The 15417-nt window shown below is 33.7% G+C and overlaps 1 protein-coding gene across 23 annotated transcripts in view; it reads left to right on the forward strand.

The window, feature by feature from the left end:
- The window catches only part of PAM (peptidylglycine alpha-amidating monooxygenase), a 221986-nt gene that overhangs the window by 189597 nt on the left and 16972 nt on the right, over positions 1-15417 (forward strand). For all 23 annotated transcript variants that reach the window (XM_039848359.1, XM_039848361.1, XM_039848365.1 and 20 more), the window contains 4 exons: positions 10440-10556; positions 12381-12453; positions 13370-13580; positions 14034-14234. In XM_039848359.1, the coding sequence (XP_039704293.1) occupies positions 10440-10556; positions 12381-12453; positions 13370-13580; positions 14034-14234 (602 nt within the window). The remainder of the gene's footprint in view (positions 1-10439; positions 10557-12380; positions 12454-13369; positions 13581-14033; positions 14235-15417) is intronic.

Genomic DNA, 15417 nt, shown 5'->3' on the forward strand with positions numbered 1-15417 from the left:
ATCACTTTTTGTTACACTAAGAATGGTAGTGAGAACACTCATGGTTCCTTTTGAACTTGATTTTTGTGAGCAAAATATATTTGTTCTTTTAATGTATGACTGTGACAGGTAGCAGAGGAAGTCTTAATGCATTTTAAAACAAAATAGTTTTACTAGCTAGTTTATGAAAAGAAGGCAATAACAATCTCTGATTCTGCCTACTTACTATTTTGTTTCAAGCTACCTTCACATTCTTAATATCAAAGGCAGTTAAAGAATTGGCTGAGGAATTTTAAGACTTCAAAGAAAGTGCATCATGATAAATGATCAACTAAGAAAAGTTATTAGCTGACTATAACAAAGCACTTTGTTATTTCCATGTGCTGGGTCCAGACCATTCTAAGGCCATTGTACTCTCCCTTTCCTTCACACCGCTACATGGCAGTGAGAACAACTGACCTCCTATGGTTGTGGTTGGAGCAGTTTGGCCACCACGAGTGTAGAAATAGTCAGTACCTTGGCCTTCACGTTGTCATATAGATTAAATTGTTATTCAAATGTGCTCTTTTCATTAGCATCAAAGACTTTAAGAATCACACTAGGATTACCTAATACCCCTGCTGTTTCCTCTGCATTTCTCTTTGCAAACTTTCATTATAGAGGTTTTTGGTAAAAATGTGTAACATTTATTGAGTGTTGATTGTGGGCCTGTCACTGTTCTAAATGTTTATATAAATTATCACACAGCAATTAAGCACTGTTATTTTCCTCATCATCCACATTTTTTATTTACATTTTTATTAAGTTTAGTTGGTATAGAGTCTTATATGAGTTCTATTTCAGATGTACAATATAGCGACCCCACATTTTTATACCTTATCTTGTGATCACCCCACTAATTCTAGTAATGATTCTAGTAATCATCTGTCACCATGTAAATCTATCACAATATTATTGTCTCTCTTCCTCTTCACCTTTTCACTCATCCCCTACCCTTTCCTCTTCTGGTAAACATCATTTACATTTTACAGATGAAGAAACCAAGAGAAGGCAAGTATTTTGTCTCATGTCTCACAGTTTCAAGTGGGAAAACTAGGTTTCTGTTCCTTTCCATCTGACTCAAGCTAGCCCACTTTAACATGCTGACTTTTATAGGATTATAAACACATTTACATAATTGTATTTTTTAAAGCTTGCTCCAGAATTTAGTAGGTTATTTTAATTCTCCTGAGTAATGAATATCCATTTGGTCATTTGTTTTATCACAGATTTACATATGAAGGTAAATTATAAAAGGTCAATTGAGTATAATCAGTCTTCTCCTTTCAAGTATACAGCTATAGGGTCTGAAAAATAGAAGATCTACATATATAGTTCAAGTGTTTTTTTCTTCCATTTTCAGAGATGTTGATTAAACTTATGCTAAACCTGCTGTCACATATACATGTACATAGTTTCCTTTGTGTAGTTGAAGATGAAATTCAATCAGCACTTCAAAATAGATTGGTAATTTTGTTACTGTTTAATTGTTTTTTTCCAGTTGTCACACTTAAAAATGAAATCAGAGAGATCACGTTAGAGTTCAAAGCAAACAATTGAATTCAGTATTCTTATTCATACATCTCTGTTTCATGGTCTTGGTCATTATTGAATATCTAATGGTATTTTAACAAGTGCTTTTAAAAGCAAACTATTACTATTCATTATAGTATATTCTTCATTTTAATGAACATTGCTACATTTTCTGCATGGATTTCTAGCCACATTTTACCAGACAAGAAAATTGCAGCATCATTTTCTCCCATTGATACTGTTTCAGCTGGCTAAAGCTAAATTAGACAAAGTCTAATTTTCCATTTTCATGTGATATTCATTCCAAATAAACAGCAGAGGCTGGAATAGTTTACTAGAAAGGGAGATCATAAAAGGCAGCTCAGGGTAGGAGGTGACACAAGACTATGAAACAAGAGCCGCATAGGAATATTTTCTGTGACTTATATGGCAATCCTAACTAAAAAACTGCTTTTTCCTGGGATCTAGCTTTCATCTAGATAACCAGTACCACATGTAAATAGATTCCAGTTTCATTGCCAAGTCTTGGGTGTTTACTCTGATAAATGGCACCAACAAAGGGATGTTGTTAAAAATGCAAGACCTCTTCAGAGCAGATGTGCTGATTTAACTCATTAAATCTCTGTTTCTTCTTTTTCATCTTTATCTCTCAGATATAAGAATATTTGTTATCTCTTTCCTCTCTGCCTTTCAGTTAACACCCTTCACAATCCGTGGTTGTGAAGAAATTTCCTTCTAGCACTCAAATCTCTGCTTTCAGCCACTGTCTGCTTTATTATTCATGAAGAGAATTTGAAGTGGATTACTCTGTTAGTTATTTTTTTACGAAAATAGATTCAGATTTGTGGGCTCTGTTCTTTGAACAGTCGTGCATGACCATTCTTCCTACATACATAAGTCAAATTATATAAAATAAACGAAGTACATAGTTTTTCTTCTCCCATGTTAAGTATCCAGGGATTGTTGTGCAAAGAGAAAACACCTTCCTATAAAATTTACGATGGGCTGATGAGAGACCATGGAAATTAGATTGCATGGAAATGTCATTCTTGTTGCTACCACTACTTGGATAGAGTAGTGAGAAATCCTGTATTAATTTTTCTTGGAATCTTTCCAATCCTGATATTTCTCATGTTCACAAAATTATAGGTTTTATAAGGCCAAAGCTTGCTCTAAATCATACCTAACCACTCTATATCCCCTAATTTTTAGGTGATCATTCTTTAAGTATCAGACAGTGCTTGAAGTTAATGATAACCTCTGTTGATACATAGCACCCATAGCTCTTTTGCCATCATCTCATCAACTGACATTATAAGTATTATTACTGTTTATTTTTATGTAATAGCCCTGATCATTCCTTACTCTTCTATTTAACCATGCTAAATAGGCATGGCAACCAAAATACTACTATTACTACTACTACTACTACTACTAATACTACTAGTACTACTAGTACTACTAGTACTAATACTACCACTAATAATAATAATAATAAACTCCTTAACTTCCTGAAAGATGATCGTCACTCCCTTTCTCAGTTTGATTCCATCTTCCTCCCTCTCTGTCCTTTACTTCAATATGGCTGCTTTAAGAAGCTTCTTCTGAAGCTTCTAGCTGAAATGGGAAGTGCCTGTTACCAGCCAGGTGTAATGAAACTTTAAAAAGCCTCTTGTCTTCCCTAGTGTTAGGGCAGCATGGCAGCTAGAGCTCTTTAAAGCTTAAATGCCTGCCAGCAGGAGCTGGGTAGCTCCTAGCACAGTAACAGCTGTCCCTGGGTCTCTGTCTTAAAAGACCAGCACTGTCAAAGGCCCGCTTCTCTTTCTTTTATTTATCTCAGATATGGTTGAGGTTCTGCTATGCAGAACTCACATCACATACCCACTTCACTAAACCATGGGTTTTACCCCTAATTTTTAGGTGTTAAAAGTTGTTTCCTTTATATCTTTTATCATTTCTTCACATGGAGTTGAAAGGAATCTTGAAAGTTATGTCACTTGGAATTCTTTCTTTTACCAATAAGAGAAAAAACCCAACACACACTAATTTAGTAAAAGAGGAAATTTATTAGTTTGTATAAATGAAAACGTCAGGGGTGTGGTAACCTAAGTGACATCACCAAGATCCATTTTTAACACATTTTCTCCTGGTTGGTGCCATTCTTAGGCCCTGATTGATCTTCCTTCCCCTTGTAGCTTCAGAACCCATCATCATAGTAGTCTCACAGAAGAGATAGTCTATGTCTCTGATAAGTCAACAGAAAATCCTTAAATCGAGTCACCTAGCATTCTTCAGCCTGACTTAGGTCATGTCTCCTCCATCTCTGAATCAGTCATTGTGGGCAGAGGAAGGAAATCCACTCTTTGGCTTAGCCTGAGTTTTTTTATCCCTGGTATGTGTGATGTAGAGTTGACATCACTGGAAGCAAGTGAAGCTCAGAATATCAGGTCAATTAAAAAAAAATTGAGGTTTCACTAGCTCAAAATAGGGCAGTATACACTGAGCACCCAGAATAGCAGATGTCCACCAGAGAACTCATCTCTGACATTCTGCTTAATAGTGACATCTTTTTACAAAATCTTCCACAGTCATCCAGTGCTTGAATTCTTTCAGTGCCAAGAAAGTTCCTAGAAGAGACACACTTTCCAATTATGGGATTCATCTAAATGTTACACAGTTCTTCATCATGTTAATCTCAGATATGCGACCTTCATGACAGCCTAATGCAGAATAAATTTACACCCATTTTTCCATGTTAATTATTTGTCCATTTGAAGAAAGCCTCATCTTCTTCAGATTAAATATCCCCCAGGTCTTCACGTGGTCTTCATGCTGACATTATATTTTATCTGAAGGCACTCAGGTTTCTCAGCCCTTTAAAGTGTTTGGTTGAGAAGTGGCCGCAATACCTCATATATTATCTGATCAGCAATACAGTTACTTTCCTTGATGTGTATTCCTAATATCTACTAGTCACATCACCTTGTTGCATTGTGTTGAATTGGTAGATTTAATAAGATCTCCAAATATATTTCATAAAATTGTGCTCAAGTTTTTAACAGAAATTTATATTCATGCAGTGTTTTTAAAATATTGAATTCGACTTTATTCTAATTAAATTTCACTTTGTTAGATTTAGCATTGCTTCAATTTACAGATATCTTTTTATTCTTAATTAACCAGAGAATGAACTATCCCTCCTAGCCTTGTACTAGGTCTTTTTGATGATCATGCTTTCATATTCTCAGAAATGTTTATAAAATGTGTGTAGTTGAATGGTTGGTTAAGCAGATTTTGTTCCTAGAGATGTGGTCTTCTGAGGATCTTCTCCCACTCGTCTCCAAAGTAGCTCACAAACCGCCTCTTCGCCAGTGCTTTATGGAATTTTGCCAAGGTCTATTGTTTCAGAAATTTATCTGCTTTCTAACTTTCAGGAAAATTAGTTCAATATTTGCCTCACTAATTTTCTGGAGTCTCATTTTAGGTTCTGCTTGAAGTTCTGCTTCTATGTGTACAAACTTTTTTAAACCATAAGAATTAATTGGGCCTGGCAAAGAGAACTCAAAGTGACTAAGTGGTTCTGTAGTACCTTCATATCTGAGAGAAAATCATAAGAAATTCTATAAAAATAATGTTTCCATTTTCTACCCTTCTCTCTCATATTGCCATTTCCCATTTTACTTGAGGCACTTTCTTCTAGTTTTATGCCACTTTCTCGAATTCTTTTTGGTTAAGTGACGATTCTTGCATCTCTTCTACATATATACACATTAAATTTGATAACTAATGGGGAGAGTCTCCAGTCCAGTGAGGTCAATCAGAGTAAGAGAAAACCACATCTTTTTTTTTTTAAGATAGGAGACCTAAGTTTGAATCTTGGTTACCATTTCCTAGCTTTGAGACCTGCATCAAGACATTTGAGCTCCCTAACTCTGAGTTCTCCAGTCTAAAAAATGAAGGCCTTAAGTCCCTCATTCTGTTGAGTAACAGAAAATAGTATGTTAAGTGACTCATCCCCAAGAGGCCTATTGACCAAACAGAGCCTGGTACTATGACACCTGGTTCTTTGTTCTTTCCATCCCTGTTTGTGATTTCTACAGTGCTAGGTCTGTCAGGGCATTGAAGAATAATACTTGTTTCTTTGTCTTCCCACCTCTTTTCTTCCTCACAGGGATTTTTTTTTTTTTTTTTTTGCAATGTGTATCTATTCAGAAGTAAGTGTTTTTGACATAGTATTAAATTATATTCCATTTAAAGTCTCTGGCCTTTGTATGGTATGTCTGTGCTTTTTTAACATTGAAGGTGAATTTCCACTTATTTTCTCACTTCAAAATTTATGATTACTTATTCAGCTTCTTAATTTATATAATTAGAACATTACATTTTATTTCTCTCTTCAGTTACTATTATTTATTTTGCATTCCTTTAATTTTGATTGATGGCACAGAAGTTTTCTTACCATAGTTCTTTCTTTGTGTGACTATAGCAAAGTATTTCTTCCTAGATTATCTAAACTATTTGGTCAGCTACTAATGTGCAAAATCATTAATGGGGGATTCAAACTGCTAAAATAAAGAACTGATGAATTCTGGCCCATAGGCCTCAGTTCAGTCTTTTCAGCTGAGTGGTTTTTAAAGAAGCAAACAAAAATCAGCAGTGCTCCAAACACTGTGTGAAATGTGCAGGGTATTATTATATCCTGTAAAAAGTTAAATGTAGTTGAAATAAAGACCTCTCTGCAGCATATAATGTGGAGTAGCTGCTTTAGAACACTAAATAAGCAGTTTGCTATAGCAACGGTATATCTAGCTCTGTGTATCTGACATCCATTTGTGAACTATTCAAAAGTTAGTTTATAAACTACTTTATTTGGCAGATTTGTGTGTGTGTGTATGTGTGTGATTTTCCCATTTAAGAAAAAACATCTATTTCTTTTATTACTCACCCTGTGTAACTACCAGGGGCCAGTTAGTTGCATGAAGCCATCCCATGTGAAAGATTAAGATTGGCCAACCAATCAGTTGAGTGGCTGAGTGTCCCTTGATGCTGCCAGTTTAAATGTATAGCCATCTGTGAAAGAGTATCACAAAAGATTTTCGATTTAACAATCCATCCCATTGTATTGTAGCTAATTCATTTAGAGCTATAATCTTACTAAGAATTCTAGAATTTTATTAGTTGTTATTTTTGTTACTGAAGTAAATTGATATATTTAAATGATAATATAAGTAGCATGTCATCTTTGGTTTTTGTTATGATCGCTTTGCATAATTTTTTTTCTGTGTTTTGAGAGAGGGTGGTTAAATAGATTCTCAAATCAGTAAATCAAGAACTTGGCTAATCACTGAGATCCTTAATGGATACAGGGGAATTGTAGTAATCCTATATATGAATAATAACCATAAAGCCATCTACCATAGGAAAATTGGCTAATCTTAAGCTTCACATGAAAATGCCCTCAGTACACACTAATGACATAAGGGTCATTTGTGATAGAAAAAATAAAAAATAAAAAATAAAATTATTTGTTGTTACATTGTAATAGGATACTGAGAAAGGTAGCTTACTAAATTGAGAGATCTCATATTTTCTGTATATCCAATTTTTATTGTAAAAATCTGATTTATTTACTCCATAGCTTATTTTGTTTTATTATTTATTTTTCTATTGGCACCTTCATTCGCTATTTCACAGTTTACTATAACACTAACAAGAAGTGGACAATGAAAAGAGTTGATCCTCATATTAGTTAATTTTCCTATTTATTATCACCACTAGAAAATTGACATTTCTAGATTTTGAGTATAGATACCCATACACAAATTGTGTTTGTGACAGCAAAGCATCAATTATTAAGCTTGTTTTTGCATTTGTGGGCAGTGCAGAACAGTACCATTGATAAAGGATGTTTTCACTTATCAGCTACAAGATTTTTATTCAGTCTGACTGGCATAAGGACTGTGGGTCTTGGTTATTTATATTTCTTCCTTAACAGCTTGTTTTCCTGTAAGCCAGGTCCAACATTTCAGGTCCTTAACCCTGAGCTTTTGTGTCTGCCAGTGAGTACTTTAAGTTAGAGTTTACATTTTGAAATATTTGAGTTCCTGGAGAAATAAGCCGGAGCTATGCATGCTTTAATTTATAGGAGTTCAATGTATGCTCCTAAGGTGGGGCGGCCTCCTTCTTTCTCCCCATCTGTAAGTCATAGGATGTTATTTCCTAAAATAGTAGGATGAGAGATTTAGGACTGATGGTGAATGTTTAAGCAAATAACAAGACAGACCAAAAAGGTAATTCTCTTCCAGAATTACTGCAACCCATTTCTTGGGGAAATCATGAAGAAGTAAATACGTCAGGCTTCCTATATGGTTTGTCACATTGTAAATAAGAAGCAATGTGAAATTAGGTATGCTGAGGTATGACACGCTCCAGTTTTATCAGGATATACAATTGGACTGCCACTGTTATTAGATGTCAGTGGTGGGTCAGAGAACACTATAAATTTGTAAAGTGGATAGCACTTTATGAGGATATGGTAACTTGCCATGTTACTAACTCCTAGGTGGGGGCAGCATAGAGAATTTACATACTAGTATATTCCATGCCCAAGCAAATAAACTATAAGAATAAATGAAAAATTTTGGAAATACAAAAGGAAAAGGGAAATCTGAATATGATCAGCGGATTTTATCAGTATCAATCTCTTGGCTATGATATTGTACAATAGCTGCACAAAACACTGCCATTGGGAAAACTGGGTAACGTGTACAAGGAATTTCTGTATTATTTCTTTCAATTGCATATGAATCTACAATTGTCTTAAATTTTCAATTTAAGAAAAAGGGAAATATATATTTTAACTCCTTACAGTCAGGGAAAGCATAATTCTCACATAATTTAGATTACCATTGTGCCATTACAAAGCACCAAAATGTTTCTAAGTAATGAAGAATTAAGCTATAAAAGAGATAATAAGTGTAGAAGCTTTATCCAATTATGCATGATTGTGAAACTTATAGCATCCTATGAATCCTAGATGTGCTGAACTTATGTTATTCAATATCATAGTCAAGTTGGGCAAAAAAGACTGTTGATGGTTGAATCTGATACCTTTGTTTTCTAGAAGATTACTTATGATATTTTAGTACAGAAATTCATATTGAAAATCATTTCAGATATAGCATAAACTCTTTGGCGTTTCACAGCAATAAGAAAAAGAGACTTCATGTTTTTCCTTCCTCGGTCTCCCCTGACTTAATAACACCTTATATACTCTTACATTGGTTCTATTGAATAAATTTCACATTTTAATTTAATAATGATCCCATGAATATCATATAAAATCTGCTTTGTTAGTGATGTTACTTCCATTTCAAATATTTATGTATTTTTCCTAGATACTACTGTGTAGGTTTAACTACACGTAATAGCATATGTCAATAGTATTAATTCAGTTTTAGATTGACAAAGTTGAATCAATATTTTGTGCTCAATTAAATGCATCATTAATAAGAACTACTCCAGGGACTTATTGTTAATATCTTTCAGGAAAAAAATACCCAAAAGACTAACTAGTCAAAAAGCTCAAATAATTGTGTGATGTATATTTTTAATGGCAAGAGAATGGATTTTGAAATTTTTGTTCTCCTACTGGGACTCTACGTAAGTTCCATAAAAGTATTAACCAATTAATCAATAGGTGTATGGCAGATTTGAGCAGTCTGCTGCCTTTCCAAATCATAAATGTAGCTCCATAAATATTTAATGATATTCAGGTTCTTTTGCTTATACAGTTGAACTACAAATTATTGGTTTCTTTATAGCCCTCTCTGATTCTATAAAGGAAATATTATTTTACAGAAATATTCATCTATTATACATTGATTATCATCTGGCAAAATACAATTATTTTACATACATACACACACACGTTTCAACTATGTGCTGATCCATTTCTTCAGTTCTGAAAATATAAGTTGGTCTCTTGATATTTCGTACATTTATCTCTCTATTACATAAGCTTATATTAGAAGAGTTTATCTTTGTCATTTATCTGAAATAATTTCCCAAACAGAAATTGAAATAAGTATAATATCTGGGATAATTGTCAACTTAAGGAAAGGTATTACTAACAATTCAGATAGAAATATAAATGGAAAAAATATATATAAAAATATTTGTTTATAATATTTTATAATAACCTGAAAGTTATAGAGTTAAAATAAAGAAATTTTCATGTTTGTTTTAGTTTTTATATTATTACATAGTTATTCATTTTGTACTTCTAGAAAAGCTGTTGTATAGAAAAAGTTTTATCTAAGTATATTTTTTCAAGAATCAATTATGTTTTATATTTTCGAAAAATTTGGACATTATGTGGTATCCTTATAATATGATTTGCATGTTTTACCTATGGCAAGTATAATAGTGAACACATTTTTGATCTTCTTGCTATCATTTGCATTTTCATTACAGAGAAAGTTAAAATAAATTATGCTTTCGTTTGTAGTTTGAAAGAAAATAACTATTAAAATATTTTGAGGTTTTCTTTAAAAGTTAGTTGCTTAAGAGTTTGAGGTAGTGTTTCTCAAATTCTCACATGAGTATGAATCACCTGGGGATCCTGTGAAACTGCAGATTAGATTCAGATTCTGTTGGGTCTGTGACCTTGCATCTTCAGGCAATTCCCATGCTGCCGCTCCACTGACCACTCTGAACAGCACAGTTCTGCAGGCTAATGGTGTGTGTGTAATCCAAGATACTGAAACGTCAAAGACAAATACATCTGAGCGCTTCTCTAGATTCTGTATTTAGAATCTCAAGTAAATGGTCTGCATTTCTCAAGTGACTTGGTTTATTTTTCATTCTAATGCATTTATTTTTTTTAGCTCTTTTGACAGCAAGTTTGTTTACCAGCAAAGAGGACTTGGGCCAATTGAAGAAGACACTATTCTTGTCATAGATCCAAATAATGCTGCAATACTCCAGTCCAGTGGAAAAAATCTGTGAGTTAAATTACATGTCGTTATTAATGCTTGTACTACATATAGCACTGAGTATAAAGTGTCTTGTTGGGTCTGGTCTTGGAAAGAGTGTGTTGTATAGCAGTGGTGAGAAAGCATAGCTTAAGGAGACTGATTGGGCCATCCCATCTTTATTTTCTAAATAGGTGGTTCTAAACTGTGACTGAATATTAGAATCATCTGGGAGCTTCAAATAATTAGATTCAGCTTTAGTCAAGATGAAGCCCAGGCATCAAAATAGTACTTTAAAAGCTCCCTGTGTGATTCTAGTAGGTAGTCAAGCTTCAGAGAGTCGTTGATACACATAGCTAATGAAGCGAGCTGTGGTCAGCTAGATCTGAAGATTAAAAAGTATTCTTCAGCAGGAAATTTACTTATTCAAACTCATCAAGGAATCACTGTTACAAAAAAAGGCTTCTCCCCATCTCAAAGTGAAGATGGAACAAATGTCATTTTTAACTTTCCTTAGCATGCGTAAGTAACTTGGCTTTGAAAGCCATTCATTATTTGGTCTTATTCCTAGATAGCATTTGGCAGCCAAAAAAAAGTTGGCTGACATTCATGGTCATTGAAAAAAAGGAGCACCTGCTTACAGAGTATCCTCAACCATTTAACCTGGCAACTTCAGGAACTATATTCCATCTGCTTAGGTACAAGGAAAGCTAGCTTCTTTGAAAGGTAGAGAGCCATCCACTTTGAACGCAGCTGCTTATGGAGATGGTAATGATTAGATTTTTTATAGCATTCAAAGATGGTGAGTCCGGGGCCAAATTCTAATACCAGCGCCACCACACAGTGTGTTTGAACCTGTCCCTTAGGTGCTCTGCCCATTAATCTGAAGCATTCTCATTCCAGAAAGGAATTAAAGAGGAAGGCAAAACAACTGCTGCTAAATCAAGCTGGCCAACAGTGGGTGTCTGTGTCAAAAGCAAATCATAACCCTGACATTCAGTCACCAAAACAAATCTATTTCGGTTAATTAGTCCAGATTAGAGTGTCCCAGTCTTGGCTCATGAAAAAAAAAAAAATCTGTCATGCCAGCATCATGCTAAGGCTAGAAGCTGACAAACATAGCTTGTAAATTGTCAGATGTCTTTTGACCACAACCATATTAAGATATTATCCATTTATTTGTTAATTCTGTCCAAGTTCCTTATGCCTGTGAGCCTCTGTCTGCATTAGGTTACAGTTCTCTTACCCTCACATCCCAATAGATTTGTTAAATAGATTAACCTTCTCTAATGATTATCCAGCACACTTTGCGTAGATGAGCACAGCCCGTTTGCTGAAAGTTGTTTTCTTTGGGTATTACTGTCTTTAGTAGGCATTCTTAAAGCTTTTCAGTCATATATATGATATTTTATATCAATACAGAATTATCTTACCTTGCAGTATATTTAAACAGTTCAAACTATATAAATCCATTTGTGTTTTTCTAGACAAATGTGTTTATACACATTTCTAAGATATTAATATTTATGATCTTAGAACTTGTTTTTAAATTGATGTTATCCGGGTTGTTTAATATATAATACTTTATAATAAATATTTTTAATCTATAGGTAGGCTTCGTTTATAGATTTTTAAATGATTAAATACTGCTTAAGATTTGTCACAAGGAGGTCACTATTATAACAGGTATTTTCATTTTACAATTCATTTTGGTCTTTTCTATAGTAATGCAGGTATACATTTATCAATTTATAAATTTATGTTGCCTATACAGATTAATTAGCAAAAAAAAATACCTCTCATGTATGCTTTAGGAATAAATATATATTTAAGACAATTATTTTTATTTTGCAGGTTTTACTTGCCACATGGCTTAAGTGTAGATAAAGATGGAAATTACTGGGTCACAGACGTGGCCCTGCATCAGGTAATCTTCCATTTGGCAGTTATTCAAATACAGTTAATGAAATTATACTTTCAAAATGCTCTGGCGTTATCTGGGTCTTTTTCTGTGACTCAGTAAGTTTATAATGAGAAAAAGGAACAGCCGCATCTGAAATTTTTCTCTTAGCACTCAGTTCTGGGAAAAGCTAATAGGTAAATGATTAAGTCACCTTTCTCCTTTGAGCTAGCAGGAACCTAGGGCAAATCTCCTTCTTGGCTTTCCACGTTTGTTTTTCTTTCCTTTTTCCCCAGATTCTATTTCATCACTTGTGTTTAATGTGTGTTTTTTCTTTTCCTAAACCACCTTAATCTTCAATAAATTGAGGCAAGTTCTCTGGTACATACAGTTTATATATAGAACATCGAACTTTTGTCTTTTTTAAAAGAAGTTATATTTCAATCACAGGATAGTCATAAGGTCTTTCCCTCAAAAGATAAGCTCGTGTTTGATGCCTGTTTTATGAGTAGGTGGCAAAGAACTAGGAAAACGAGGGGAAAAAAGCTTGAACTCAAGACTAGCTACAAGGGCCTTCAAATATGTCATCTCAGTTGACATTTATTGTTCGCGTAATTGTCTGGATAGTACTGTACTGTTAGCTCAGGAAAGATGAAAAGGAAGTGCAGGTGTGGATGGAACAGGACATCCATGTGCTAGTCTCCATTCACCACTAATTACCTGGATGACCTTGAGCAGATCACTTAATCTCTATAGTCCTCATTTATCAAATGAAGGAATTGGACCAGATGATTTCGAAAGTCTCTCCCAGTTCTAAAAAGTATCTTCATTTAAATAAGTCTCTGGGAGCTTACATTCTAATTGCTTGTGCAAGTGTTCTTAGCCATATGATATGGGTCAATAATAACCATGCAAAGTGGGTAAAACTTTTTTTTTTTTAAAGGTATTCAAACTGGACCCAAACAGTAAAGAAGGCCCTCTATTAATTCTGGGAAGGAGCATGCAACCAGGCAGTGACCAGAATCATTTCTGTCAACCCACTGATGTGGCTGTAGATCCAGACACTGGAACCATCTTTGTATCAGACGGTTATTGCAACAGTCGAATTGTGCAGTTTTCACCAAGTGGAAATTTTATCACACAGTGGGGAGAAGGTACTCAAAAAGACCCTTGATCTAATTGTAATTCCCAGCCAGTATCAATAGGAATAGATTTGCTACCCCTCACACCCTTTAGGATGTAATTGTCCCCTGCAGTGAAGAAAACAAGACCTGTATGCATGCAGTTGGCTTGGACACACACACCACACACACACCCACCACACACACACACACACACACACACACACGCGTGTCTTATAAGAGGTAAAAGAATATCCCAAAATTTTATACAAATGGGGAGAAAAATCTATAATAGGTTTTTTTGGGTAAGAGATATTAATGGAATAAACTTATAAACTGCTTTACCTTATTTTCCCCCTTATTTCCCCTTATTTTCCAGATATTTAATGGTTTACTCTCATGAATTTGGAAAATTAGAAAACTTTTGAGGCAGATTTTTGGTGATGTTACAAATTGTATATCTGATGTTTTTCTTTGTTTTTGCAGTGTCTTCAGGGAGTAATCCTAAACCAGGCCAGTTCCATGTTCCTCATAGTTTGGCCCTTGTACCTCATTTGAGTCAATTATGTGTAGCAGACAGGGAAAATGGTCGGATCCAGTGTTTTAAAACTGACACCAAAGAATTTGTGCGAGAGATTAAACATGCATCATTTGGAAGAAATGTATTTGCAATTTCATATATACCAGGTATTTCATCTTAATTTATTTTTTGTGTGTTTTGTCATACTATATTCTATCTTTAAAAATTATTTGTCTTAGCTCTTTTTATAAACTTTTTCTTATTAAGGGATTAAAGATACCTTATATATATGATTTTAAAATAATTTTAAAACTGTCACATTGAAAATCAGTTTCAACTCAAATGTTACTGTTCTTTATACAGAAATAATGAATAAATCAGAGATTTAATATCTGTTTGTAATGGGTTAAAAAAATTGTTCCCAAAAATTGATTTTTATTTTTCCTTAATTATGATCACCTGCTAGGTTAGTAAATGATTAACATTATGGTGTCACACATCATCAACAGATGGTATATGCCTGATAAAATCAGTATTCAAAATACCTATTTGACTTTTTTTTTTAAAGGGATGGCCAAAATTTTTTTTTAAAGGTAAAAATATAAAGAAAGTAAGGCTTATGTCTAACTGCCAGGAGGAATGACCAATAAAATGTAGAATTTTTTTCCTCCTTTTCAAAATAGATTTTTCTTGACTTGAAGAAAATCAGAAAAACAATCTAAACTTATAAAAGAATATCCACTTGATTCATAACGCAAGATAACTTAGCAAAATATTTTTAAATACTAAACAATTGGAAATATATTTAATTTCTACAATTTATGTACAATTTTTACAATACATGTCATTAAATATATCCATATTAAAGTAACATTAACTATTTACAGTCATTACTATAATTATACTTTTTATGCTATTAAAGTTTATAGTTACTATCTTCCCAAGCAGCCCCCAGTTTTTTTAGGAGATGGAATAAAAGAGCTCAGGTGACTGGATAAGGAGCAAGTTTGACTTCCCCAAAGAATAAGTAATAAAAAAGTACTAAAAGACTCATTAATATCCTTAAAAGAGATAGTCTCATCTTGGTTTTTTTACTTCATATTTAAAGAATAAATCTGGCAAGATCATTCACTTAATAAAGACGGTGATCAAGTTCCTAGTGAATAAAAATAACTCAAATATGAAGAGAAAAACATCGGGAGAGAAAATGAGAGGAAATCTGGTTAAAACAGAGTCTAAACAAAAGATGGAATGTATTATAATTAGAATTCTCTCTACAATGTTGCACAATAATAATTGATGTTGATAGTGTTTATTATTTTTCTTAATGTGATACGCTAAAGAATCCTA

The sequence above is a fragment of the Pteropus medius genome, unplaced genomic scaffold (assembly GCF_902729225.1).
Source record: "Pteropus medius unplaced genomic scaffold, Ma_sr-lr_union100, whole genome shotgun sequence".
NCBI classification, from domain to species: Eukaryota; Metazoa; Chordata; class Mammalia; order Chiroptera; family Pteropodidae; genus Pteropus; species Pteropus medius.